Raw genomic sequence first — 25790 nt, 5'->3', positions numbered from 1 at the left:
GGGTCAGGGAGGCGGGGGGCGTGTTTGTGAGGGTGCGGAGGGGGATTTGGGTGGTGCGGAGGTGGGGGAACCAGTTTGTGTCGTCTTCGAGGATGAGGGCGGGTGGGTGGGATGTGCTTAGGAAACTTGGGGTGGGGTGTTAGTATCGATGTTCAGAGGTTGATGTTGACGTTGATTTTCCTTCTTCTTCCCCTTCTTCAAACGGGACACCCACACCACACCACACGCCCAGACAAAACCCAAGGCTACCATTCCAAACCCCACAAATGCCCCATCCACGCCCTCGCACTCCCCTTACTAACATACTCCGCCCCGGCCCTAACGTCGTCCACATCCGCCGCCGTCCACCCCGGCTGCTCCGGTGTAACGATGTCGAGGTCGGTCAGGTTGGCGGCCCAGAGGAGACTCGGGCGGCGCTGTGCGGTGGGGTGGGAGACGGCGAGGATGGTGCTGAAGCCGAGGGTGGAGTTTGCGGGGGGGTGAGATGGTGGTGGAAGAGGAGGAGGGAGAGGAGGAGGGAGGGGGAGGGGTTTGGGGAGTAAGGATGGAGGGGGCTTAGAGTAGAGGAATTAATGCAGGGGGTTTGGGTAAGGTGAGGGGGTGAGGGAGATGTTCTGCCATGAGTGTTTGTTGTTGATATTAGAGTAGATGAAGTTAATGCAGGGGGTTTGGTAGGGTTAGGAGGTGAGAGAGACATCTCACCACGCGTGTCTGTTGTTGATCGCTAGAGGTCTCTAGGCCTTTACTTTCCCCTGGATCATGAAATTTTCTGGGTTGGACTGTAAGTGAGGTTGAGAGGCATTGCCATACTGCCAAGGGGTGCGGGTCATCGCAAGTGCAAGGTAGGTGGGTCAAATCGAAGAGGCGCTTGCCCTGCTGTCACCATGAGTCTTTCGTACCTATACGGGGTACATGTCGAGTCAGAAAGCAGGACGCGAGTGGATGGGTTTGAGTTTATAGACGCATGCAGTGTGCTATCATCTAATCAGTAGAGTACGCGATACACGGTCGATGGGATAGAGCCGTCCCAATAGTCTACCTAGCATGTCCACGCCAACAAGACAGACCCACGAACAAAGTGGGGGGTATTTCATGCTGGAGACGAGGGGGGCTGAGGGCTTGTGTAGTAGGGTGTACAGTGTATAGTAGTAGAGGATAGATGAGCGTCTTTTTGCGCGGAATAGACGAGGTGAAACACGGTCGGCAGATGTGTGCAGGCGGGCGGGGTCATACCTAGGGGTCGTCCCCTATAGAGTAGTCTGGGGTACCGGTATGGCTTGTCGTGGGCGCAGGTGGGACAGGATCCTCCTTGTGGGAATTTCTCCTTGTGGGAATTTCGCAGATTGCAGTGGCACCAGCCAGCAAGGCCAGCAAGACCATCATGGCCCAGAAGAAGAGGAGCGTTTCATCCTTCCCCCTCCGTTCGGGCTGGTAGACTACTACTATTGGGTCGCTGGCGGCATCACAACGACCAGGATCATTGTTGTATCCAAGTTCTCTAGGTACCGGTATGGTGATCGTAGCAGTTACTAGGCGGCTGGCCCTGCTGCACCAACGCCAGCTTGCTTGTTTTAGGTCGAGTGTTGGCTGGTGGCCTTCGTTTCCCTAACCGCGACTAATAATGAACAAGAATGCGAAGCGCCTGCGTCTGTCTTGCCCTCCTCCTCCCTTGCGCTTCCCCCCCTGCGCCATCCTCCTCCCTCTCCCTCTCCCTCCCCCTCCCCTCTTTCCATGAGCCTGCGCCCGCCCTTGCAGGATCCTGTTTGCGCTGGAACGCGGAGGGATAGGAGCCTGTCGCACAGCATTCTCGTACTCGCACTATAGTACCATGGCCACCGAGATAATACCGCCGTCCACCGCGGCTGGGCAGAAACTCTCCCGCTACCGAAGTGTAAGACGCGCGCAGCAGGAACAGCAGCAGGCACAGATCCAACACCCATTCGGCCAGTTCCAGCACCAGCCGCAACACCGACACCCACACGACCACAACGACCAAGAAGAGCAACAACGACAACAACAACAATACCACCAAGACCAGCCTACTTCACCCGTTACAGCACCTCCCCTGCCTCCCATGCCTGCGTTGCCCGAAATGCAGCCTCCCAAGGACGCGCCCATCAGTAGGAGCATGTCTCGCTATCACCGCCGACCGACGACTGTCTCCCACCCGCACACCACCCTCCCCAAGACACCACATGGGGCCCCCCTCTCCTCCACCACCGTTCCCACGCAGCAATCACCGCCTGCGCAAGCCCAGCAACTGAACCCCCCTGCGCCTCGCAACCGCCCTGTGAGCTCGCCCCAGCATGCGCCGCACACTGCAAACACCGGCCAGCCTCGCCCCAAAACCTCGAGACATGCTTCCGACGACGGGCGCCAGGCCTGCCCTCGCGGCGATGACGCTGCCCGACTCGCCATGCAAAAGGAGAGGGAGAGACAGCGCCTGGTCAGGGAGAAGGACGAAGCGGAGGCGCGCGAGAAGAGGGAGGCCAAGGAGGCCGAATTGAACAGACTGGAAGCACTGCGCTTGCTCGAGGAACAGTCGGTGCAGAGGAACGCTCAACAGGAACTCGAGGATGCAGAGGCACTACGGCGGCAAAAGGAGGAGCTTCGGGCCGAATGGGAGCGTAGTAAGCGCCTACAGAAAGCAGAAGCTCAGAGGGCGATGCAACAAAAAGAAGAACAAGTCCGACGAGCCAAGCAAGAGGATCGGGATCGCAGGGCTGCGCAGGAACAGGCGTCACAGACGTCACAGGCACCGCGTAAAGCGCAAACATCGTCACCGACTGCATCACCGCCAAGACAGGATGTAGGCTTCGGATTGTTCAAGAGAAGAAAGGATGCTGCTCTCTATCCCGATGGGCCACCGAAATTCGCAAGTCCGCCACAAGTAGCCCAAAGTCGGAATGTTGCCGAACCGGAGACGATCCGGCCAGGTGGTGGGGGTGCAGTTCTGGGCATTGATGCTCCCACCTCTGCCGTCAACGCTGGCGATAGGGTAAGTTACAGCTACATGTCTTGACTTCACGGCTTAGACTGATGGCTACAACAGCGCGTTACCGTCGTGTGCAACAAAAAAAGTATACAGCTTCCAGTCACCCCAACTACCACACCGCTCGACCTGATCAAATCGGCCGCCGTCGTTCTCGCAGACCCCATCAATGTCCGCACAGCCGTGCTCTCGGAGCTCTTCGCCAAAGTCAGCATCACGCGACCCCTTCGCAACTATGAATATGTCAGAGACGTCATGAACTCGTGGGACTATGATTCGCAAAACGAGCTCACGATCATCGACGCCGACATGGACGGCATCAATCAGGACGACTTGCTGTCATACAAGGTCCCGGAAACCCGACCCGAGGGCATGTCGTGCTTCATCCAGTATTCATCACGCCCTGGCAAGTGGTCGAAACGGTACATGACTCTCCGCCCGGATGGCCAACTGGTCATGGCGAAGAATGAAAAGGCGAAGGAAAAGGACCAGGAAAACATACTCACGCTCACTGATTACGACATTTATTCCATCACCCAGCAAAAGTTGGCCAGAGTCAAGCCACCCAAGAGGATTTGCTACGCGGTCAAGAGTATGCAAAAATCCAACATCTTTGCGGATGAGTCGCAATATGTTCACTTCTTCTGCACAAACGACCGGGGCACCGCAACCACCTTCTACCAGGCCCTTCAACGTTGGCGAAGCTGGTATCTCAAGCACCAAAAGGGCGAGGGAGTCAAGAGGAAGACGCCTGTAGCTACCTCGCGAAACGTGTCTGGAGCAGAACCGAGCCAAGCACAGGCCTCGCACGTCCGAGGGGAATCCGTCGGCTCCCACTATCAACTTGGCGCATTCAAGCCTCTGCTGGACATGAATGATTTCAACAAGGCTCTCGACGATATCGAAGTCCACCGACCTGGAGAGTTTCCAGACGACAAGCCTCTTGCCAAACTCGACACTCAAGCCATGCATGCTCGAAAACGGTCGGTACGGGTGAAGCAGCCACCACCGACGGCATTCAGTAGGAGCGCACTGGCCGCTGAGACCACTTCCCAGCCCTTGGGACGGTCAGGCTCGGTGCGCCGCAGCAGCGAGCAGTCAGACGATGAGACGTTTGCTTCCGGAGGCCTACTCGGACGTGCCTATACTCAACGCCAAGCCGCACTGCAGGCTCGCGAGCAAGAAACTGCCGGCCCCTTTATCGAAGGCCCTTCCTTGCTCAACAACATGAGCCGGCTCACTCCGACGTCGACAAACGAATCCGGGCTGATACGGAGTTCATCGGTGCGGAGTACCCACCAACGTGCCTCGAGCGACCTCAAACGCAGCGCCTCGAGGCGAATACCGGGCATGCCCCAGCCTCTAGTCGACCTAACCCCATCCTACCAGCCCCCACCCCAATTCGCATCCAAGGGCAAAGGAAGAGGCTACAGCCCCGGCTCATCAGCCCAGGGCCCTCTAGTCGAAAGCGCAACCTCCCCCGAAGAAGCCATCAAAGTCCCCTCGTCCACCGACTGGCGTGCCCGCCCGGGCAGCTCGCGCCCCGCCCACGGCACCTATGGCACAAACGGCCACGAACGCACACGCTCGCTCAAAGGCCGGGGCGAGCCCCTTGCCGCCTACACGCAAAACAACCATGCGGGTGCGCCCGAGGATGCCACCAAGGCGTTTACAGGAGGCGGGCTTGTGGCTACGGCGGGGTTTTCGCAGGGCCATGCGCCGGTTGGGCGGGGGGTTATGGATGGGTCCAAGGCCAAGGGGCCGATGCTGGACTTTAAGGATGATTTGCAGTTTGCGTCTGGGAGTTTGTTGTCTGGGCTGCCGAGTTCGAGTGAGCTTGTTATTGATCGGTCGGGTAAGTAGGGTGGGTGTGAGAGGTGGTTTGGTTTGGGGTGGTGGGAGGTGGTGGGTGTTCTTCTTCTTTTCAGCTCTTTCCACTTTGACTTCATCTCGTTACCTGGCTCTCCTTTGTCATTTCCTCTTCCTCTTCCCTTTCTCATCCCTTTCCCGCCTTTGACAAACTCACCCATCTACCTCGTCGATGTAGTCGTAGTGGTTTCCGTTTCCTTGTCTCTCTTTTGTCTCCTGCGCATTGTTTCCACGCCATCAAGATATCCATTTGCTTTTGTATCTATCATCCAACACCCTCGTGATCAATGGAACGGTGTGTTGCACTGCACATGCATGGATGAAGTTGAGCCAAGCGAGGCGAAGTGAAGGCAAGGAAAGGCAAGGAAAGTGAAGGAAACCAAGGTCGAGGTTGAGATGGATGTGCACATGGTTGGAAAATCGGCACGGCTGTCGACACTTTCCTCGTGACCAGGGTTTCGCCCGGCTCTTGGCGTCATCTCAGGAGGTGCCATGGAGGGGGGCCACTTTCAACCACGTCGTAGGTTGTCAGCATGGACGACTTGGGCCCTATACACTGTACCTGGAGAGGTGGAGTGGAGTGGAGTGTAGTGCAGTGCAGCGTCATGCAGTCCAGTACAGTCGAATGATAGAAAAGCAATGTCACCACACCGTTGCCTCTCGCCATGAAGCATGTAGGGGTACTCCCATGTGTGTTCTCGCTAGAGTACTCTAGATCCTACTACAGTACAATAGCAAAAGGTACAGTACAGTACAGCACCACCTAGCTGGATTCCAGCCTCCAGTCCCCGCTGCCCCCCTCCCCCGCCCCCTCTCCTCCATGATGCCATATATCACGAGCACAGGTCACGCTGGCTCGGGTACGAGATCACATGCAGTCTTGTGTCGGTGCGTGGGCTTGCAACCCCCTCCCCTCCCCTCCCCTCCCTCCACACCCGCATGCCTGTTTTTTTTTTTTTTTTGCAACGGCGCAACCCCGCATTGTCGGCACAATGACGGCAGCCGCCTCGGCATGAAACCAATGGCAGGGCAGGGCGGCGGCGGCTCGGGGATGCGCAGGGCGGGTTTGTTACGCGATTGTTTGGCATTCACTGTGCTGTTGCTGTACTGTACTGTACTGTACTGGGAGCTCTTACTCTAGATGCGGATGCGGATGCATACTTGTTGCGAGCAAGACACCACGTGAAGTTTAGTTTTTTTCACACACAGCAGTAGACGAGACGACAAAGTCAAAGCGGTAGTGGACTCCGCGGTTCGCTCCGCTTCTCATTTCCACAAGCAGGACTGTTGAGCTGTTGACTCGGGACCTTGCCTGTTGCGAGGGTGCCGCGATGTCGTTGGGATGGGGGGAGGGTGAAGGAAAAAAAATAATGCAGAGTTTTTTGGGGGAGTGGTTGGGAGGTGGTGGTTGTTGTTGAGGTGGGATAGGGGGATTGCGGGTAAGATGGTGTAATCACTACTCTAGGATGGTTTGGGGGTGTGGTGGTGGATTGTATGGATTGTGTACTGTACTGTGTGTGTAGAGTACTCTATGTAGCGCACCCTGGGTAACAGGTCATGCTGTTCCACGCTGCGACGGTCAAGTCTGAACTCTCCCCATCGCTCGCCTCGATTTGCTTTTGCCCTTGCCGCGGCGCATGGAAGCGACTGGTCGACGTCATTGTTTCCAAGGTGAGGAGCGCTCTGACCCCTCCCTCCCCAGTCCCCAGCCCAACCTCCCCACGCTCTCGCACCGCTATACCGCTCGTGCTGCGCCCACAAGCGGCTCGCGGCAGAGGACATGCGCATTTCCCCAAAGAGCCTCATAAAGACCACGCATTTTCTCAACGCCCAGCGGCATAAGGCCCGTCTTTGCCTGCAAACCCTAGACCGCGAATGCCTACAGGCTACACACGGCGTCCACGGTCCACAGTAACAAGCATTGAACCCTACCTAGCACCGAAGGATTGAACAGCCCAGAGCTCGTATGTAATTCAATCAAGGTGGTTGGCAACAAGGAAGGAAAGCACAGAGCGACTGGGAGAGTAAGAGAGTGGGAGACTGAGGGATGGAGAGAGAGAGAGAGAGAGAGCAAGACTTCTTCCGCTTGTCTAGCGTGCCCACCTGCAGTAGCTCAACACTGTTCTGTTCCGAGCTATAGCTAGCTGTTCAGCCCTTCCCCCAAACTTTGTGACCGCTGCTCTCTCCACAGTCGGCTGCTCGACTCTCTCTCTCTCTCCTCTCTCTCTCTCTTTCCCCCCCCCCTCTCTCTCTGCCTTCTCTGCAGCCACACCACCACGCAGACATACACACTCTCTCACACAGACACAGACACACGCACACGCACCGCACACATACACATATATATACATACATATATATAGATACACGCCACCATGGCTGCGTCAACACAGAGAGACGTGCAGAATCACGTCTTGTTCGAGGTTGCGACCGAAGTCGCCAACAGAGGTCCGTCTCATGTCGAGTGGGAGGGAATGCAGGCGAGACGAGGTGCTAACCCGCTGTGCAGTGGGAGGTATCTACTCGGTCCTCAAGTCCAAGGCACAGGTCACTACCGCCGAGTATGGCGCGGCCTACACACTCATTGGGCCATGGAATAGAGCTTCGGTAAGCAGATGCACACCAAATCGGTCGGGAGCAAGTCTGGCTAACAAGAGACCAAGGCGGCTGTCGAAGTCGAACCAATTGAGCCCAAGGACCCGGCCTTGATTGCGACCATGAAGTCCATGGATGATCGCGGCATCAAGATGCTGTACGGCCGATGGCTGATTGACGGTGCCCCGCGCGTGCTCCTCTTCGACACCGGTACCGGCTACCGGTGGCTCGACGAGTGGAAGGGCGATTTGTGGTCCTCGACTGGCATCCCCTCGCCGCCGGGCGATTCGGAGACCAACGAGGCCATTGTCTTTGGCTACCTGATTGCGTGGTTCTTGGGCGAGGTAAGCACTGCATGGCGCATGCCTTCACACTGGCTAACAGCTCGCAGTATGTCTTCCACGAGAAGAAGCGGGCTGTCATTGTCCAATTCCACGAGTGGCTGGCTGGTGTGGCAGTTCCCCTGTGCAAGAAGCGCCGCATTGATGTAACCACCATCTTCACCACCCACGCAACGCTGCTGGGTCGCTATCTCTGCGCTGGCTCCGTTGACTTCTACAACAACCTGCAGTTCTTCGATGTCGACGCAGAGGCGGGAAAGCGTGGCATCTACCACCGCTACTGTATCGAGCGCGCCGCTACGCACGCCGCCGATGTCTTCACCACCGTCTCGCACATCACTGCCTACGAAAGCGAGCATCTCCTGAAGCGCAAGCCAGATGGTGTCCTGCCCAACGGCCTCAACGTCAAGAAGTTCTCGGCCACGCACGAGTTCCAGAACTTGCATCAGCAGGCCAAGGTCAAGATCAACGACTTTGTCCGCGGACACTTCTACGGACACAACGACTTTGATCCCGAGAACACGCTCTACTTCTTCACGGCTGGCCGCTACGAGTACCGCAATAAGGGTGTGGACATGTTTATAGAGTCTTTGGCTCGGTTGAACCACAAGATGAAGAGTGAAAACTCCAAGATGACGGTGGTGGCTTTCATCATTCTGCCCGCGCAGACGACATCGCTGTCTGTGGACTCGCTCAAGGGCCAGGCGGTCATCAAGTCGCTGCACGACACGGTCAACAACATTGCCGAAAATGTGGCCAAGAAGCTGTTTGAGCGCTCGTTGACTTGGACAGAGGGATCGGAGCTGCCAGAGGACAAGGAGCTGCTCTCGCCTGCCGACAAGATTCTCCTCCGACGCCGGTTGTTCGCTATGAAGCGCCACAACTTGCCCCCGATTGTCACCCACAACATGGCCAATGACGCCGAGGACCCCGTGCTGAACCAGCTCCGCCGCTGCCAGCTGTTCAACCACCCCTCGGATCGCGTCAAGGTTGTGTTCCACCCCGAGTTTCTGAACTCTGCCAACCCGGTTCTACCCCTCGACTACGATGACTTTGTGCGCGGAACCCATCTGGGCGTCTTTTCTTCGTACTACGAGCCATGGGGCTACACGCCGGCCGAGTGTACCGTCATGGGTGTGCCCAGCATCACGACCAACCTGTCGGGTTTCGGCTGCTACATGGAGGAGCTGATTGAGAATGCGCAAGACTACGGCATCTACATTGTGGACCGGCGGATGAAGGGCGTGGACGAATCCATCAACCAGCTCGTCGACTACATGTTTGACTTTACGACCAAGAGCAAGCGCCAGCGCATCAACCAGCGCAACCGCACCGAGCGTCTCAGCGACCTGCTCGACTGGAAGCGCATGGGCCTCGAGTACGTCAAGGCCCGCCAACTCGCCCTCCGCCGCGCCTACCCGGCTGCCTACGAGGATGACGACGAGCCCGACTTTTTCGGCTCCCAGGACGTCAAGATTTCCCGCCCGTTGTCCGAGCCGGGGTCGCCGCGGGATCGGTCGGGCATGATGACGCCTGGGGATTTTGCGTCGTTGCAGGAGGGTCGCGAGGGGTTGAGTACGGAGGATTATATTGCGTGGAAGTTGCCGTGAGTTTTTTTTCCTTGTTTCCCTTGTTTTTCCGAAACCAAAGAAGGAGCAGTTTAGAGATGATGAAGAAGAGAAACTGACGAGTGGAAATAGTGAAGAGGAAGAGCCGGATGACTTTAGCTTTCCGCTCACGCTCAAGACGAAGAGTAAGCCGAATTCGGGCGCGAATACGCCGACGCTGCCGGTGGCGGCGAATGGGGCGGATTAGAGATTCGATGGGGTTTTTTGGGGAAAGGGGAATTGGGGTTGGATGGGGTGATTGATGGGAGGGCAAGGCAGGGTGAGGGGGGGATCGTGAGGTGTGAATATGGGGCACGAGTGTGATTGTAGGCATCCAAGAAGAAGGGAAAGACTAGAGTGTCCGACTTGACTTGACTTGACTTGTGGTACATTTGCGGCATTTTTTGTTGTATAAATAGCGGGTATTGAAGATGAATGGTTTTTTTTGGTTTTTTTTGTGTCAGGTTTGGTTTTTGTGAGTCTTGGCTGGGTTTTTGGGTTGATTTTTGGGTTGGGGGGTTTGAGGAGGGAATGTGTGGGAGGGGAGGGGAGGGGGTGTTGGATGGGGAGATTGGGAGAGGGGGATGTGTAGGGTGGATAGTTGGTGTGGACTGGACAGCAGATGAGAGGGGATAGGAAGGGGGTGGGGATATCTGGGGTTAAGGTGGATGTGTAGATGCAGATATGTATAGAGAGCGAGAGAGAGAGAGAGCGAGAGAGAGAGAGAGAGAGCGAGAGAGAGAGAGAGAGAGCGAGAGAGAGAGAGAGAGAGAGAGAGTGTGTGTGTGTGTGTGTGATGGATATAGAGCACACCCTTTATAAATACACATAATCTGTTATCCTGACCTACTATATCTCTATCTTATATGATGATTATAACACTCTGTATCCTAAGGCGTATTGTAGGTAGTGATGGCTTCTACCGTCTTGAGGAGATGGGGTCTGGCGTGTGTTACCGTACTAGGCACGGATGTTGGCTAGGGGTTTTCGGCTGCCGGCTTCCCATTCGGGGATCGGCTGGGTGGCTTGGCAGTGGGCGCTAGGACGCTGGGCTGTTGCGGCGTTGAGCTTGATTGTTGGGGCGAAGGATGGGAAGGATTTCTTGCGAGGACGAGGGGAGATGCTTCCGAGGCTTGCTTTGCAGTAGAGCGCTGTGGTCTTGCTGGGTTATACAGCCTATTGTGGGTCCATGTTATGCTGACACGGTGGCTGTGCAGACAAGAAGATATCACGCACCCCCATCGGGTCTTTGTCGCACTCATCTCTGAACCATATCGATCTTTGTTGAATACGAGATCTTGCTCAGACCATGACGACACGATGAGGATGATCGCGATTCCAAATCAAAGTCCACAGGGGCCGCACAGTCTGTTGGGATCTCTCGCAAACTGGAACTGGTCAAATCAAACTTTCCGCCGTCTCGAAGCTGCTCGGCGTCTTTCCCTCTTTTGCTCCCGAGATCGTTACTTCACTATCGTTTGATCCACACACACACACACACACACACACACATACTTCCACCCTTCTCTTCCCAACTCTCCCCTCCCCTCCCCTCTCCACCCCCCATCCTGCCATATCCACGCAAACCATGCAATCCAACGGAAGACTCACGCGACACGCTACCGGGTCGGTCCGTTAACATCTGCCTCTGGCGCGTTTGAGCACCCCCTCCTCCCCCCGGCTCTTCAACCCACGTCTCGACCCCCTCTGTCTCCCCGTCGCCGCCAACGTTTTTTCGACGCTGCGCAACGGCCACCCACGCCACTCGTCATCCGCCACGAGGGGGTGTAGAGTAGATCCAAGCCGAGTCTTTTGCCATTGATACAGATAGACTACTTTATAGCCACCATGTTCGGCCCATGGCTGTCTTCCCTCGAGTGGCTGAAGCGACACACGCCAGCGGGACTGGCGGCACTTAGGCCAAACTTCAATTTCCTCATGCTTCACTGTACGTTTGTCTACGGCTGGGCTGACGGCCTCGTGGGTTAACGGATTGGACAGATGTATATATTCTCACTTGGACCATGGTCGGCTCTCTCATGCTCTATGGCGACAGGAGCTCCAACATACCCTACATTGACTGTCTCTTCTTTGCCAGTGGAGCGGCCACCCAGAGCGGGCTAAACACAATCGACGTGAACAAACTGTCGCGATACCAGCAAATCTTACTCTACATCAGCGCCTGCTTCTGCACGCCCATCTTCATCCATGGCTCCGTCGTCTTTGTCCGCCTGTTCTGGTTCGAGAAGCGGTTTATGAATCTGGCAAAAGAGGCACGCAGCCGGAGCGGCCTGCGCACCCGCACAATTTCGAGGAGAAAGAGCGAGATGGCGGCGGACAATGAGCGGGACATGTCGCAGGAAGAGCGGGGCGTGGGCAATCGGGAGATTCGCGTCATGCGCGCCTCCGACGGCCAGGCAGACGGTGGGCCCATCGAGGACGAGCACGCCTTCCGCACGGGCAAAGAGGGTGCTGGAATTCGCAGGTCCTCGCACTCGTCCGACGGCGAGGCCTCGCCTTTTGAGGTCCCGACCACGCCTGTGCAGGAAACGCCGTCGGGCATCGTCTGGGCGGACCATCTCAGCACACCCAAGGACCAGGAGGAGAAGCGTCTGAGCGAGTCGGTCGGCCCCAAGGAGCGATTTCCAGAGGCGGACAAGGAGAAGAGCATTGCGTTTGTCGAAGCCCAGCGCAACCGCACGGAAAAGGCCAAACTTCGCATCCCAGGCCCGCGTGATTTTGACCGCGGACTGGTTCCCGAGCAGATTGAAGACCAGCACTTGGACCGGACCATGAGCAGGGTTTCTCAGGACTCACATGCCCGGCTCGAACGGGCCAGCTCCATGCCCCCAGCTGCCTACGCAGACGGCCGTCCGCTGAAGAATCACATCACCATTGATGCGCCCCCGCGAGACCGGCCTACCACGGGCGCTTCTGTGTACACTCGAGCCCGGACGCAGGAAATTGGCGAGTCGTCAGGCCCCACGCCATCCATGCACATTCGCAATCGATCGCGATCGAGGACGTTTGCTACGTTCCTCACGCGGACCAAAGAGGAGGATGAAGATCCCATGCCCTATCTCAGCTGGACACCGACGATTGGTCGCAACTCCAACTTTGTCGACTTGAACGAAGAGCAACGCGAGGAACTGGGGGGCATCGAGTACCGCTCGCTGAAGCTCTTGGCTGTCATTCTTTTGTTGTTTTATGGCGGATTCCATGTCCTCGGTGTTACCTGTCTTGCGCCCTGGATCAACCACACCCCGCGCTTCACCAAGGTCGTCACAGACGTTGGCGTCAATCCAACGTGGTGGGGTTTCTTCACGGCCGCCTCGCTGTTCAACGACCTCGGGCTCACGCTGACGCCCGACTCGATGATCTCGTTTCAGTTTGCTGTGCTGCCTCTGGTCCTCGGCACCTTTCTCATCATCATTGGCAACACTGGGTTCCCGTGTATGCTGCGCTTTGTCATTTGGACACTGTCCAAGCTGGTGCCAAAGGGGAGTGGGGTATGGGAGGAACTCCGCTTCCTGCTCGACCATCCCCGTCGGTGCTTCACCTTGCTCTTCCCCAGCAAAGCCAACTGGTGGCTGTTTGCCGTGCTCATTCTGCTCAACGGCATCGATCTGATCTTCTTCATTGTCCTCGATGTACGTGGTCGACTCTGCGTGAAATCCGACGTGACGCTAACGAGCACCAGCTCCACGACCCAACCGTCACCAGCATCCCCGGCGGCTACCGCTTCCTCGCCGGTCTCTTCCAGGCGGCGGCAACGCGCACCGCCGGCTTTGCGGTTGTCAACATTGCCGACCTGCACCCGGCCGTCCAGGTCTCGTACCTGATCATGATGTACATCTCCATCTTCCCCATTGCCATGTCGATGCGGCAGACGAACGTGTACGAGGAACGATCGCTGGGCGTGTGGGCGGGCGACGAGGACGAGGACGCCAAATCCTCGTACCTGTCGCACCACCTGCGCCGCCAACTCTCCTTTGACCTCTGGTTCGTCTTCCTCGGCTTCTTCCTCATCGCCATTGTCGAGGGCTCCCGGCTAGAAAACACAAACGAGTACGCCTTCTCGCTCTTCTCCGTCCTCTTTGAAATCGTATCCGCCTACGGCACCGTCGGCCTCAGCCTCGGCTTCCCCGGCACAAACGCCTCCTTTTCCGCCCAGTTTCGCACCCTCTCCAAACTCATCATCATCGCCATGCAGATTCGCGGTCGCCATCGCGGTCTCCCCTACGCCCTTGATCGCGCCATCCTCTTGCCGTCGGAGAGCTTGCACGCAAAGGAAAATGAAGATGCAACTCGTCGGGCCCGTCGGCTGAGTACCATGGATTTTGGCGCCCCGCTTGATCCAGCGCTGAGTCGCCAGGGGACCGGGTTGAGTCGAAGGAGTAGTGTCGAGGGTGAGGGGAGGTCGGAGCGGTTTGCGCCGAGGCGGTTGAGGCGGATCTTGAGTGGCGCGTTTACGGCTGGGCCGGCGATTAGGGAGAAGATGAGTTAGGGGGTGGTGGATGGATTGGGGCTGGGTGGGAAGGGAGGAGGTGGTGCTGGATAGGTGTACACGATTTGTATATAACTCGACCTCAACCGCCCCCGCCTAGATGGGAATAGGAATTCAATGGCTTTCTCGGTTTGAGCTTGGCGGTGTTTGCTGTTGGGTGTTTGGTGCTTGGTGCTTGGTGCTTGGTGTTTGGTGTTGGGTGCTTGGTGCTTGGTGCTCGGTGATTGCTGTTGGGTGCTTGGTGCTTGGTGACTACTGTAGAGCGGAGCGGAGTGGAGTGTTTTATCCTAATGTCGGTGTCGGTGTCGGTGTCGCTGTCGCTGTCAATGTTGGTGTTGGTGTTGGTGTTGGATGGGTTATTGGGTTATTGGGTTATTGGGTTATTGGGTTATTGGGTTATTGGGTTATTGGGTTATTGGGTTATTGGGCTATCCCGGTGTCGCTGTCAATGTTGGTGTTTGTGTTGGATGGGGGGTGGTGCTGCTGTCTGTTGGTGATGTCGTTGGATTATCTGGTTCTTTCCTCTTTCCTCTTTCCTCTTTCCTCTTTTTTTCCACCTTTTTTTCCACCTTTTCTTCCTCTTTTTTTCCTCTTTTTTTCCTCTTTTTCCTTTAGGTTTTTAGGTTTTTAGGGGGTTTTTTTTGGGAAAATTTATCTCGGTTGTTGGAGCTTGGATGTCTGTTCTTGGATGTTTGTTCTTGGTTGTCTGCTTGGGTTTTCACTCTGCGGTCGCTGTTCTCTGTCGTTTGTTCTCGGTTGTTTGTTTTCTGGTCCTCTGGTTCTCTTTTTTTTTTTTTGCAATCTATGTTCTTTATGCTTGGTTTTGCGCGTGGACTGGGTGGGGGCGGGGGTGGGGTGGGGGTAAGGGGGTGGGTAAGGGGGGGGGTATAGTAGGTGGGTAAGGGGGGGGGTATAGTAGGTGGGTAAGGGGGGGTATAGCAGGCGTGTAGGGAGGTGAGTAGGCTTTCTTTGTGGTATATTATGTTAGGTGTGTTGTGTTGTGTGTGTAGTATAGTATAGTATAGTACATAGGGTAGCATAGGGGTTAGAGAGATAGGAGAGGGGAGAGGGGAGAGGGAAGTAGTCACATAAGATGAAGAATAATCTTTATTCATCTTTTCTTAGTTGCGTTTGTGTGACACTTCTCCTTATTCTTCTTATTTATTTCCCTCTTCCTCTTCTCCTTCCTTTCCCTTCTTTTGCTCTTTCACACACACACTCTCTCTCTCTACTTATGCATATCTGTATTTAAGTTTCCTTCTACAAGAGTGTCGAGCTTCTAGCGTCTAGTTTCTGCCTTCGAGCTTGTAGTTTAGGGCTTTGACTTCTAGTCTTTAGCTACTGTGGATTGGTTTGTTTGTGTTTGAGGAGGGAGGAGGACATAGTTAGGGGGGTAGGGAATAGTAGGGGAGGGATAGAGGAGGCAAAAGAAGGAAAGAGGAGTAAAATTGTATCTAGAAGTATGTTCTGTAACTTTTACATCTACATTTGAAGGCCAAATCCTTAACACTTCCCCTTAATCCTCTGAGATGGTATCGAATTATCTAGCAGCTTGATCACGGTTGGACTAGCTGTGCTTTGTCTTTCCAAAAGTTCAATTGAACAGAAGAGAGCACTTGCTATTTTTTTACTTACTCGGTGGTATGTGCGAATAGTAGACTCTAAGCCTAGATGTACTGGTTTGTGAGAAGATAGGTAATGGATCATCGATGCAGGGGTTGGGTAGATCAAGTGTAGGGAGGGAGGGCATTTAGATATGTGGTATTTATTCCCAGTCCTACAACGTTTCACAGACTTACCGGTAGACCTTAGGACTAAACATACCAACCCTCTTCGTTTTGCAGCCCGCACACTTTCTTCCCTCACCCCACACAAAACCAGCCCCGCACTAACAACCAACCCCCACCCCGCACCTCCCCCATCCCCTCAACACCTCCATGTCCCACCTCACCCACCCCTTCTCCCGCTCCCCTCGCACCAACACTGCCTGGTTCTGCGCCGGCCCGGCGTCCTCGTACCCCAATGTAGACGACAGCACACGGGTCGGCGACCAGCACGCCTGCCAGGGCAAATATCTGCCCGGCTGTCGCGTGTTCCATGTGCCGCGCACGGCGGGCGCAAAGGCGACGGAAGTTGCGATTGATGAGTGGAAAGAGACCGGGGCGGGGAGTACGCGGGAGCAGGTTATGGTGTTTCGGTACAAGGGGGGTTTCGTTGCTGTGGATCATGTATGTATACCTATGCCTATGCTTTTTGCCCAGTCCGCATTTCCGAGTGCTGCTACTTGCGGGTTTCGCTGATGCGCCCTCTCTCTGTGAACTTGTGGGGAAGATTGTAGAGCTGATCAAGGTCCCAGGAATGTCCGCACTCGTCTTATCCCTTGTCGAATGGTACTCCGTTCGACATTGAAGACTTTGGCGTCGTCCTGAGTTTAGGTATCACCTGTCCCAAGCACGGCTGGTCCTTTGATTTGCATACTGGTCGTGCAGACCGCGGGAGCTACAGGCTGAATGTTTGGGATGTTGAGCAACGGGCTAGTCCCACGGCGCAAGGCGAGTTGGAGGTTTGGATCCGGCGGAAGCAGAAGATTGGATAGAGGAATGTCACCTTTAAGCGAGGCTGCTTTTTTCTTGGAAACAGGAAGCGTGCATCTCGCAGTAAGGCCCGAGAAGGTGTCTGCTCGCTACTTGCCCGTGAGACGGTACAATACAATATCAAGACAGTCTGTAGAGATCTCCGTGGGTCCCGCAAAATCACCGAGCAGCCTCATTCATAGACATCATAAGCTACAGCCATGTACACAACTTACCATGCATCTACACGACAACGACCACCCCCATCAATAATTACTCCGCCAACCCTCCCACACTACACCATCAGATGATCCCACCCCCCCGCCCATCTCATCAAACCCAATCCCCCCCTCCGTATCGCCGTCGATCAAACACGCCACACCCGCTTTTGCAAATTCGTATTTGCGAAACCATGAGACCAGCCAGCACCCTTGACTACTCGCCCCTCGGCGACTTCGGGTCTCATGGTCAATTGCTGCGTTGCTAGCAGGGGCGCTACCTAGCGTGACGCCATGTTTGATTTGTTTAGCTAAGGTCAGGGGTAATCTACCTACTGTACAGACTGGAGGGACATACACGTGCTGTGTGTATGGCGCAAAGTTTGTTGCGACTGTGTGTGATGGATTGGTAGGTAGGGGATGAGATGAGGGAGGTAGGTATGCTTGGTGTTGGGTTTGGTGGCGTTTTGCTGGTGCGGGTAGTTGGAAGTTAGGGTATTGTGTTGTGGTATTGGTAGTGTGAATTTGATGATTGTCATTCTACTCGTCCATAGTTCATCTTCATATACCATACGTACCTTGTAGTAGTTTGCCGCAACGAGAGTAAACACTATACTCCCACAGCCTTCGAACCTTGCACTTGATATCCAACCCCACGTTCCCACTCCACCAACGCCTGCGTCGCCTTATATGTAAGCGCCCTCTAGCGGCATAATACCCCCCCATTTCTCCTCTGTCGTAACGTTCCTCTCCCTCTGCTATTCCATCATTACCCCATGAATCACACACTTGCTCTGAATCGAAAAATCAGGAAACGCCTGTCTCTGCGTCGGCACCCAATCACACGGTTTCACCCCTCACACTTGGCTGACACACAAAGTTCTGAAGCCCAATGTGCAAGCATCCACGTGGGCAACGCGGAAGAAGTTTTCATTCTTCATCCACCCTAAAAGGAAAGAAGTATGCTAACAGAATGAGTTAGTGTGCTTGAGATTACGATTGATAGAGTATGCCTTTCCTGTGAGGATTATATCTTGACAAAGGAAATCACGGATGCAAAGAAGAAGACAACATCGAAGAGACGGAAAATGGAAAGCGACAATACATGATTCCGTCACATTGTTGCGCAATTTCAACACCACTCATCCTGTATTCGTCGACTATTAGCACCGTCACAGCCCTGGAAATGCGAAAAACTGCCTACCGGAAGATCGTAACCTTCTGTCAACAGGCTGTATTCCGTGTTTATCAATCCTTTCAAGCGTGGAGTCGTATTGGAGATGTAGACCCAAGATTGGAGTAAATTTACTTGTGCGCAGGAGGGGGCAGCATGATGGTACATGGTACGAAAAAAATCCATTATTCGTCTGATGACATTGAAAAGCACATATTGCTTCCCGACCCCCCTGGCCTCGAAAAGAATGCTCAGCAAAGCCTACGATTTTCCAAGAACGAAGAGTTGCAACCTTGGAACTGGTGCTAGGAATGACGGGCTGGTGAGTTGATTTGGTTTCTGGAGATGAACGGGGCGGGCTTTGCTCATGTTAGACCTACTCTTCTGCAATAGTCAATTAAGCGCAGCCCTCCTCTTTCCACTCATCGTTCTCACCGTGTCCAAGAAGTCCTTACAGTGACATGCTTAGCGCAAGTCATCAGAAAAGCAAAGGCGTAGCAGAAGTGTAGAGATGGCTTTTGCTGAAACTAGCAGAGTCGAATGTTAGAAGGACTGGAAGCAGGCACTAGGGCACCTTTTGGACAACATTCTTGAGACCGCGATAAGGGGTGTTTTCCAGGTGATTGGGAAATCTGACTAGCAAATAATAACGCCAGCTAACGAGCACATTCGGTATTGAATTGAGTGGTAAGTAATCCCTAACAAGCACTCAATGTACTCGCACAACAACGCGGTCGGTACATCTTGGACACCACCTTGATTGGCAAATGACGGCAAGTAAAGACAAGTCTTTGTTCATTCCACTACCCACTTACCACAACGACTCAAAGCCTCCACCGCACTTCCCAACCTCAACCCCAACCCTCAAACACATGCTCACAGCACGAACACCACCAATCCATACATCCAGCCTAATCGTCACTCCGAGCCCTCCACACCCTCAGCATCGTCAGCACACCATCTACAACCCTACATTTCCGTCTCCGGCCTCAATAACCAAATGCAGCGAATAAACAGCACACCAGCCGTGATAGTTTCATGACGTCTCCTCTTTATCTAGCGTATCCGTGCCGCTATCGTTGTTTTGGCCTGCAAGATGAGGTGTACCGAGCGCTTGGCAGGTGTGGCCGATGCGACTGTATATTAGGCGGAGAAGCAAGTCTGCCGACGAATTTTCCATTTTATTCTTTTCTGGCAGGCTAGCCTGGTTCTTCTGCTGCATGCTAGGAATGTAGTCTACAGTACCGGACGTGTTCCTACCATGTTTGTTCTGAGCCCCTCAGGTACAGTGAGGACGGTAGTAGGTAGGTACCGTCCACCTTGCCCCAAGATATCCACCGAATCATGCCTACCCTGGTACCTACTACCTCTTCCACACTACATACCACTCAGGCCAGTCCACCCCCCTAACCCCAACTCCCCACCATCCCCCAAACCGGCCAAATTTACAAACTACACTTGTGCAAACCCGTCTATTACCGCATCAACATCCAGCCCATCCCGCAATCTGGACATTATACATGGCAACCATGGTCAATGTACCTGTACCTAGGCAGGGTCGGCGACCGTGGCCCCCCCGGTCCCCCTTCCCTCAAAACAGCCCCGGAAAAGAGGAAAAATGGAGTGGCGTGTTTCAAGTTTAGCGGGAAAAACGGGAAGAAATGGAGGGATTTCCCAGGTGGGTGGGATGTCTGGAGAGGGTTTTGAGGTTTGTATTTTGGGATGAGCAGGGGGTGCTGGTGGTGCTGGTACATGCCCGTGTACAAGTTGTATGCATGTACAGATGTAGTGTGTATATCTTTATACATGTTTACACACAGTCTAATGTCAGACGATCGCTGCTCAAGGGCCGAGCTCGAGCTCAAGGACAGTGCAATGTCGTAAAGCATTTAATTGCAAACGCCGGTAAGAGAATGAGATTGTCATCATGGTGTGGATCTTTTGGGGTCATCTACTTGCTGTAGAGTACGGTACCATATCGGGACTGGCACTTACGGATACCCACCACCCACTCTCACATGACCTTGCACCTCGCTATCCCGCCCCAACCCTCCACTCCATCCATCATCCACATTCACCATCCGCAAATCGTAAACCCCGTCCCTTCCAACATCCCCATTTCCAGCACCGGAGAAACCACCGACGTCAAGATTTCCCCTCAACTCAACCCGGTACCCTTCCCCCCCCCCCCTCTCGCCGATTTCCCAGCGATACAAGCGCATGCACAGACCCCAAACCAGGCACAAAAAACGACCAGGGGGAATGCCGGTCTCCAAACGCCGTTGATAAGCTTCAAACCCCGTGACGCGACAACGTGCGGTGTCGGTGTGGTGGGGTAGAACTATACGGTATACAGTTGGAGCCCATGTTTCGAAACAAAAGAAAAAACTGGTGGAAGGATTGCCGTCTCCACTTTACGCAGGTGCATATTTCGTAATTGTTTTAGCGCGGCGCCCGCGGGCGGCCTGGTTGGAAGCCGTGGGAGCGCGTTGTGGATGGAAGCGGGGCCGCATCCTTCTTTCACATATTGTACTGTGCTGTCTGACTTGACACTGACACTGACATGCTTGTCCTTGGGTGGGGGGCGCAAGACGTCATGTCAGACCACCGGGGCAAAGGGCTGTGTCGCGCATAGAGTGCTTACTGTGTGTACTAGGGACAGTGTTTGTTGGCAAGCTTTCGGGGGAATTGTGTACCTGGCACTTGGGTGGGGGAACATGAACATGGAGTCTGGGACCGCTGTTGCGAATAAAAATGTACGACCCAGGATGTCGGTTAGCATCGCATGGCTGGCAGTTCAGTGGGCATCTTGGCCACGAAGAAGAGAATGCCTTGAAAAGGGACAGCTGGTTTAGGGTTGGTTGTTTCAGATGTTTTCTGCCCTTGAAGTATAATCAGGTGCACCAAAGGGATATCATTGAATCTTCGTCAAGACAAAAATAGCCACACAACGGGCACGGAGAAATTAAGAACCGAATCAGCGGTACCTGGCAGGGAACAGATTGTTGATAGCGACAGAGATGTAGGCGGCGAACACTTCGCGATGCCAGGATTGAAAAAAAAAGAGGAAAAAGATATCGTGACCTCTTTCTGCCCAAAGGGAAACAATGCCGTGAAACAGTTATGCGCCGGGTATTATGCTAAAAAAGTGTGCTCCCAAGTAGATTGCCGTTACGAACGAGGGAGATGAAAGAAACAGAGAGTACCACCACAGTAATCCATAGTAGTGGCGGGGTCTACCTAGATGGGTAGACGAGTGCAGCGCATGAGGAAACCATGCTCACGCGTCTTATGCAGCGAGATTCGTGATCAACGCGTGTTTCGTTTCGAAACCAAACAAAGTTTTTGCGTCTTTATGCGAGGGAATCCATAAAGTCCATCAAGGATTTTCGCTTACGCAGTGCTCTATTCTTCACGGCCGCTCTCGCCTCGTCATCGCTGCTGGGAGGAAAGTCGGGTAGAACGAGTGTCGGCTCAATCTCGTTCGCCCCTCGGGCTACCATGCGTGATGTCCGCTGTTGCATCGTATTGCCGCTGAGTTGTGGTAGTGGAGGTGCAGCCGACTGTGTAGAGTACCGCACGTTTTCGCCTTGACGAGACTTTGGTCTGAGAATCGTCGATGCGCGGCGAAGTTTGTTGGGACCAGTGAAGCTGTTTGGCCGTTCCAGGGGAGCTGTTTGTGGAGTGGACGGCGTCAGGGGTGTAGACGGTACTCTGCTGTTTGCACGCGCGTCGAATTGCTTCTTTGCTGGCGAGATTGCGATTTTGGCCAGCGCAATCTTGAGGGAAATGCTTCGTAAGCGTCGATGTCCTGCTTTCTTGATAATGGGCGATGACGAGTCTGTAGTCGAGTTTTCGTATGGATCAGAACTGAGAAAAGATAGGGCGGGTGACTGAGGCGCCAGCTGTGACTGTCGGTAGAAGCTTTGTGTAGTGCGGGTACGGTTCAGGTCCAAGGTGGACTGGTTGGGAGCATATACGGATGAGCGAGAGGAGGATGGTATTCCAGCTGGCGAAGCCGACGGCTGGACTTCGCTGTAAGCCGGCGATACGCTGCGACTCGATCCTGCAGTTGTAAAGGAGGTGGAAACGGAAGCGGTGTCGTGTGGGGCAGTCATGTCTTTTGTTGCAGGGCTGTAGCTTGTGGATGGTCTTCGGGGAGGTTCAATATCGACGGGAGAGCTGGGACGAGTACTTGATGAAGGAGCTAAACGGCTCATGGCATTGAGTGTCATGGATTGACGTTGCGTCTTGTCGCTGTCCTTCAGTCCATGCATGGGTGCAGCCGAGACGTGAGCAAGAGACGCAGATCGTAGTTGCATTGCTGGGCGATCCAAGGGAGAGCGGCAGTCTTCCACCACCTTTGGGCGACCTGCGAAAGCGTATGAGACCGTCACAGCCATATCACAGCTCTTGCCCTTGTTCCATCGTGAGACTGATAGCGTCCTCGCCTTGCACTCCTTGGTTGGATCATAGATGACTACATCATCGTAGTCATATTCGGACTCTGAATCCGAGCCGGCAGTGGTCAAGTCTTCTTCAGACGAGTTGTAGCGGTCGTTGAAGATGGCACCCTCTTTTGCAATTTCGTTGGCCGCAGCAGTGTCCAGTCTCAAAGTGTCTGGGACATCGTCGCACAGGTTCGGGCTCGATGCGGCTGAGCTGGTTCGTTGAGGGTGCGTAGTCAGCACGGGCTTATCAAACGTCCATTCGGACAGCTGGGTAGCGAGGTCGACCATTGTTGCTGTCGAAGCGTGCGAATTAGGTTACTATTACTGTCGAGTTGCAAGAATCTTGCCGGCCAGCGCAGGTGTTATACTATCAGACTGGGCGGCAGCTGATGAAGCATGAAACGACAGGCGTCCAGACCTCTACGCGCCAATGGTGTGGAAGTAGGGTGCGTGGCTGTAGGAGGCACAAGGTAAGCTGCCGTCTGAGTGAGGTGAGACTTGTCGTGTCACACAGATCCGACCTGGTTTGCGTGAGAGATGGCAGGCTTGGGGGGTGGGAAGTCTGTCACAGAGGGGTAAGCTGAGGGTGGCCGTACTAGAGAAGGCCGAGTAGGTAGAGTAGCCAACAGTATATCAGGTAGTCGGCGGGCACGATGCCCTGGTAAATGACATGTCGGCCAAGCCTTGCCCCTGGCATGCTTCGAGGTTTCAAGTACAGCCGATTTGGCGGAGACGGCAGACGGGCAAGGATAGCCCAGACTGGCCAGCGGGGGCAGAATCGACAACGTGCCCAATCTCATCCGTGCACGGCATGTCATGTTCCCTCTTGGCGCTGGTGGTTGACGATTGCGTGCAGTTGCTGCAGCCAGGAAGCCGCTTGTGCTAGTGAAGGGGGTTGTGGTTGTGGTTGTGGTTGTGGAGGTGGTTGTGATGGTGGTTGTGATGGTGGTGGTGATGGTGGTGGTGCGGAGACCCAAGGGGGCGCATTCGAGTGGGTGAAGTCTGGTCCCACGGGGGGGGGGGGCAACGCCTGTCCACACAGCGCCTACCAAAGCCATCGCCCCGTCGTAGCAAGGAGAAAAAAGGTCTCATTAGCGACATGGCAGAAATGGGATTTGAAGAAATTGGGATCGGAATGCACGACTCGTCCAAGCGAAGGGAACACTTGTCTCTTGCGCATAAAAACCCCTTCATTTTGGACATCTCGCCATGAATCGCGCTGCTCGCTAGCTGCCGAACTTGGCTTTTGCGGTGCAGGGGCGTTCCAATGGCAACCCACACTCTGTCTCCACCACCTCTAGTACATCTCTATCCCTCACTACTACTACGCACAGAACTTGGTGGTCAGTGGACACCCACCAAAACGAGCCAGAGCCAGAGCCAGAGCCATAACAGTCTAGCCATGAACGGGGGCACCACACTTGCCCTGACTGACCGCTCTAACCGCAGGTACCACGCCGTATCTCTTCGCTACTGTTGCATAGTACTACTGTACTTACTTGTCCCCTACACCCTCCGTGAAAAGAGACGGGACCCTCTTTTTCTCAGACTTCGACTCTTGGTCACCTCGCTTCCATGGCAAACCGCACAATTCCCACCCCCCGCGGATGTTGCACAGTCTGGGTATGTAGGCATTGATATTGTAGCGTGAGATTTCAGCTCCTCCGCTGGTAAGGTATGCTCTTGCAGACCCGCAGGCCACGGGATCAGTCAACACGCGTCTGCCATCGCTCTCTTCTCGGCAACACTGCCCTGGGAAAAAGCTACGATGGTGCTAGGTGCATACCGCTCACGCGGCTTCCGGCACCCTCATTCGTCCACTCGACCTACTCGTTCGGCTCAATGAAGATCAAAAAGCACGAATAGACGATCCACTGATGGCAGATCTCTGTGGGTCACGCTCTCAACCATGAGCCAGTCGCAATACACCTGAATGATGGCGAATCACCAAAAATTCCGTTGGATAGCTCCACGGTGGTAGGCAGATATGGTCAACACCGCCCCAAAACTGAGCTTGCCCCTCGTTGAGGTGGTGTGGACAAGGTTAGTAGGTCGTGGTGTCGGCTCGGCAATCTACCCATATTGCAACTTGTATAAAGCAAAATTTGATTTCGGATAATAGGACCGTCCGTGGCTTTCAAAATCGACGAACCTACGATATTCAGAGGAACCAGTAGATCATTCGAGTTAAGAGGGCTGCAAACTGAGCAGCTGGACCCGAGCTTCTGCTGTTTTTGGCAACTTGCGTCGCATAAAGTGCGTCGTCTGCTGTCCAAATTGAACGCCTACATGATCTGAGTGCTCTATCGGACGCTGTCAGTTCAAGTCAGATCCTGAGCGTTGCCCTGTCGTGAGACTCTTCATGGTACACGCCATAGCACATCACTCGCATCTTTGCCGCACATAGCCGAAGTTACAGTTGTATCGCTGAGCACGACGATAACACCAAGGAAGCAGCCATCGCGATAAGCTGCGGTCTCACACAGCACAGCATGAGCTGAGTAGTCAACTAGGATCTTGCTAGTCGACATTTTGCTCGCTCTTGCCGTCGTTGCCACGTTCGTATGCTGTGTTACAGACTCTGGCCCCGGACATCTGGCCCTGACGATCCCGGCCGTCTTGCACTGGCCCTGTTGTCCGACCCTTTAAAGACATTGCCTCGCAGGGCGTTGATGAAGAGGATTTCCGTCAAGCTGGCCTGACATGCGTGCTGGAAAGTGGAAAGCACTTACTGTGTCCACATACATACCTACTGCATGGGTGAGCCAAGTGGGTCATCGACTATATCTCTTGCATCCGGCGACGCCAGACTTGTCTACGAAGTACTCTAGAGTATGTCGTCTCCCAGCTATTTTTGCATCGACCCTTCTACTACTTTGTCTACAACTACCGACCAAGTAACACATATTGCTAACCCAAACTTCAAAGTCCGACGTTCAAGTAGTCTATCCTCGTAAGCGCTGACACTGCCCAGACCTTAGGTCGTCGTGTAACATCACGTACCACACCAACACATGCATGCCGACAGGATCCGAAACTGACATGTAAATGTCTCAATATGGGGTCCCGACGAGCGCCGGCTGGTGTGGATACTGAGTAGCCTCGTGCACACACAACAAGCAACTGCACTGCGTGCTTCCAGCAGCACCCCACTTGGTACGGTATGGTCAGGACACTCATGCAGGGCAGAACAATGTTTTAGTAACTGTATCGAGATGCACACCAGCCTGAAACACCCAAGTGGTTGAACCCGATAACGCTGGTTTCTGCAGTGCAGCATTGGTCTTGAATGCTCAAAACGATCGAGTAACCCATGATGTCATCGTATACGCAAAACGCCAACACTTGTATGGAGTCGGCCGGTAGTCGTCATGGCTGCCAACACACCACACCTGCAAACCATCACAAGCGATCCATCAAGCCGGCTACCCGTCAACTCCCGCGGACTAAAAAGCACGCGACT

The 25790-nt window shown here is 54.4% G+C and overlaps 12 protein-coding genes across 12 annotated transcripts; 9 read left to right on the top strand and 3 right to left on the bottom strand.

Moving 5' to 3' along the window:
- Positions 1–266: 266 nt before the first annotated feature.
- Positions 267–542, top strand: IAQ61_011196 (uncharacterized protein; the record flags this gene model as incomplete). The annotated part of the gene is made up of 1 exon (XM_066099097.1): positions 267–542. The coding sequence occupies one exon, from the start codon at positions 267–269 to the stop codon at positions 540–542; it is 276 nt and encodes a 91-aa protein (XP_065950616.1).
- A 1286-nt stretch (positions 543–1828) lies between these two features.
- IAQ61_011195 (uncharacterized protein) lies at positions 1829–5518 on the top strand (the record flags this gene model as incomplete). The annotated part of the gene is made up of 2 exons (XM_066099096.1): positions 1829–2998; positions 3053–5518. The coding sequence occupies 2 exons, from the start codon at positions 1829–1831 to the stop codon at positions 4853–4855; spliced, it is 2973 nt and encodes a 990-aa protein (XP_065950615.1). The 3' UTR covers positions 4856–5518.
- Positions 5519–6418: 900 nt separating this feature from the next.
- IAQ61_011194 (uncharacterized protein) lies at positions 6419–6703 on the top strand (the record flags this gene model as incomplete). The annotated part of the gene is made up of 1 exon (XM_066099095.1): positions 6419–6703. One exon carries the CDS (start codon positions 6419–6421, stop codon positions 6701–6703), a length of 285 nt encoding a protein of 94 aa, XP_065950614.1.
- A 533-nt stretch (positions 6704–7236) lies between these two features.
- GSY1 (glycogen synthase) lies at positions 7237–9667 on the top strand (the record flags this gene model as incomplete). Its single annotated transcript, XM_066099094.1, has 5 exons — positions 7237–7309; positions 7371–7468; positions 7525–7800; positions 7848–9403; positions 9498–9667. The coding sequence occupies 5 exons, from the start codon at positions 7237–7239 to the stop codon at positions 9610–9612; spliced, it is 2118 nt and encodes a 705-aa protein (XP_065950613.1). The 3' UTR covers positions 9613–9667.
- An 852-nt stretch (positions 9668–10519) lies between these two features.
- IAQ61_011192 (uncharacterized protein) lies at positions 10520–13951 on the top strand. Its single transcript, XM_066099093.1, has 3 exons — positions 10520–11352; positions 11406–13054; positions 13105–13951. Exons 1-3 carry the CDS (start codon positions 11253–11255, stop codon positions 13909–13911), a joined length of 2556 nt encoding a protein of 851 aa, XP_065950612.1. The 5' UTR covers positions 10520–11252; the 3' UTR covers positions 13912–13951.
- A 1868-nt stretch (positions 13952–15819) lies between these two features.
- Positions 15820–16796, top strand: IAQ61_011191 (uncharacterized protein). The gene is made up of 2 exons (XM_066099092.1): positions 15820–16139; positions 16268–16796. The coding sequence occupies exons 1-2, from the start codon at positions 15849–15851 to the stop codon at positions 16505–16507; spliced, it is 531 nt and encodes a 176-aa protein (XP_065950611.1). The 5' UTR covers positions 15820–15848; the 3' UTR covers positions 16508–16796.
- A 2116-nt stretch (positions 16797–18912) lies between these two features.
- On the bottom strand, positions 18913–19098 carry IAQ61_011190 (uncharacterized protein; the record flags this gene model as incomplete). The annotated part of the gene is made up of 1 exon (XM_066099091.1): positions 18913–19098. One exon carries the CDS (start codon positions 19096–19098, stop codon positions 18913–18915), a length of 186 nt encoding a protein of 61 aa, XP_065950610.1.
- Positions 19099–19430: 332 nt separating this feature from the next.
- IAQ61_011189 (uncharacterized protein) lies at positions 19431–20421 on the top strand (the record flags this gene model as incomplete). Its single annotated transcript, XM_003843685.2, has 3 exons — positions 19431–19565; positions 19841–20047; positions 20323–20421. Coding segments are annotated over 3 exons (441 nt in total), but the record flags the coding sequence as incomplete, so codon positions are not given.
- An 808-nt stretch (positions 20422–21229) lies between these two features.
- On the bottom strand, positions 21230–22615 carry IAQ61_011188 (uncharacterized protein; the record flags this gene model as incomplete). The annotated part of the gene is made up of 1 exon (XM_003843684.1): positions 21230–22615. One exon carries the CDS (start codon positions 22613–22615, stop codon positions 21230–21232), a length of 1386 nt encoding a protein of 461 aa, XP_003843732.1.
- Positions 22616–22833: 218 nt separating this feature from the next.
- IAQ61_011187 (uncharacterized protein) lies at positions 22834–23385 on the bottom strand (the record flags this gene model as incomplete). The annotated part of the gene is made up of 1 exon (XM_066099090.1): positions 22834–23385. One exon carries the CDS (start codon positions 23383–23385, stop codon positions 22834–22836), a length of 552 nt encoding a protein of 183 aa, XP_065950609.1.
- A 276-nt stretch (positions 23386–23661) lies between these two features.
- On the top strand, positions 23662–24193 carry IAQ61_011186 (uncharacterized protein; the record flags this gene model as incomplete). The annotated part of the gene is made up of 2 exons (XM_003843683.2): positions 23662–23950; positions 24106–24193. The coding sequence occupies exons 1-2, from the start codon at positions 23730–23732 to the stop codon at positions 24191–24193; spliced, it is 309 nt and encodes a 102-aa protein (XP_003843731.1). The 5' UTR covers positions 23662–23729.
- Positions 24194–25030: 837 nt separating this feature from the next.
- Positions 25031–25616, top strand: IAQ61_011185 (uncharacterized protein; the record flags this gene model as incomplete). Its single annotated transcript, XM_066099089.1, has 4 exons — positions 25031–25159; positions 25302–25423; positions 25470–25488; positions 25554–25616. 4 exons carry the CDS (start codon positions 25031–25033, stop codon positions 25614–25616), a joined length of 333 nt encoding a protein of 110 aa, XP_065950608.1.
- Between the last annotated feature and the right edge of the window lie 174 nt (positions 25617–25790).

Source organism: Plenodomus lingam (assembly GCF_022343315.1).
Source record: "Plenodomus lingam strain CAN1 chromosome Unknown scaffold_20, whole genome shotgun sequence".
NCBI classification, from domain to species: domain Eukaryota; kingdom Fungi; phylum Ascomycota; class Dothideomycetes; order Pleosporales; family Leptosphaeriaceae; genus Plenodomus; species Plenodomus lingam.
The sequence above is the reverse complement of the archived record's forward strand: the minus strand, read 5'-3'. Positions and strand labels throughout refer to the sequence as shown.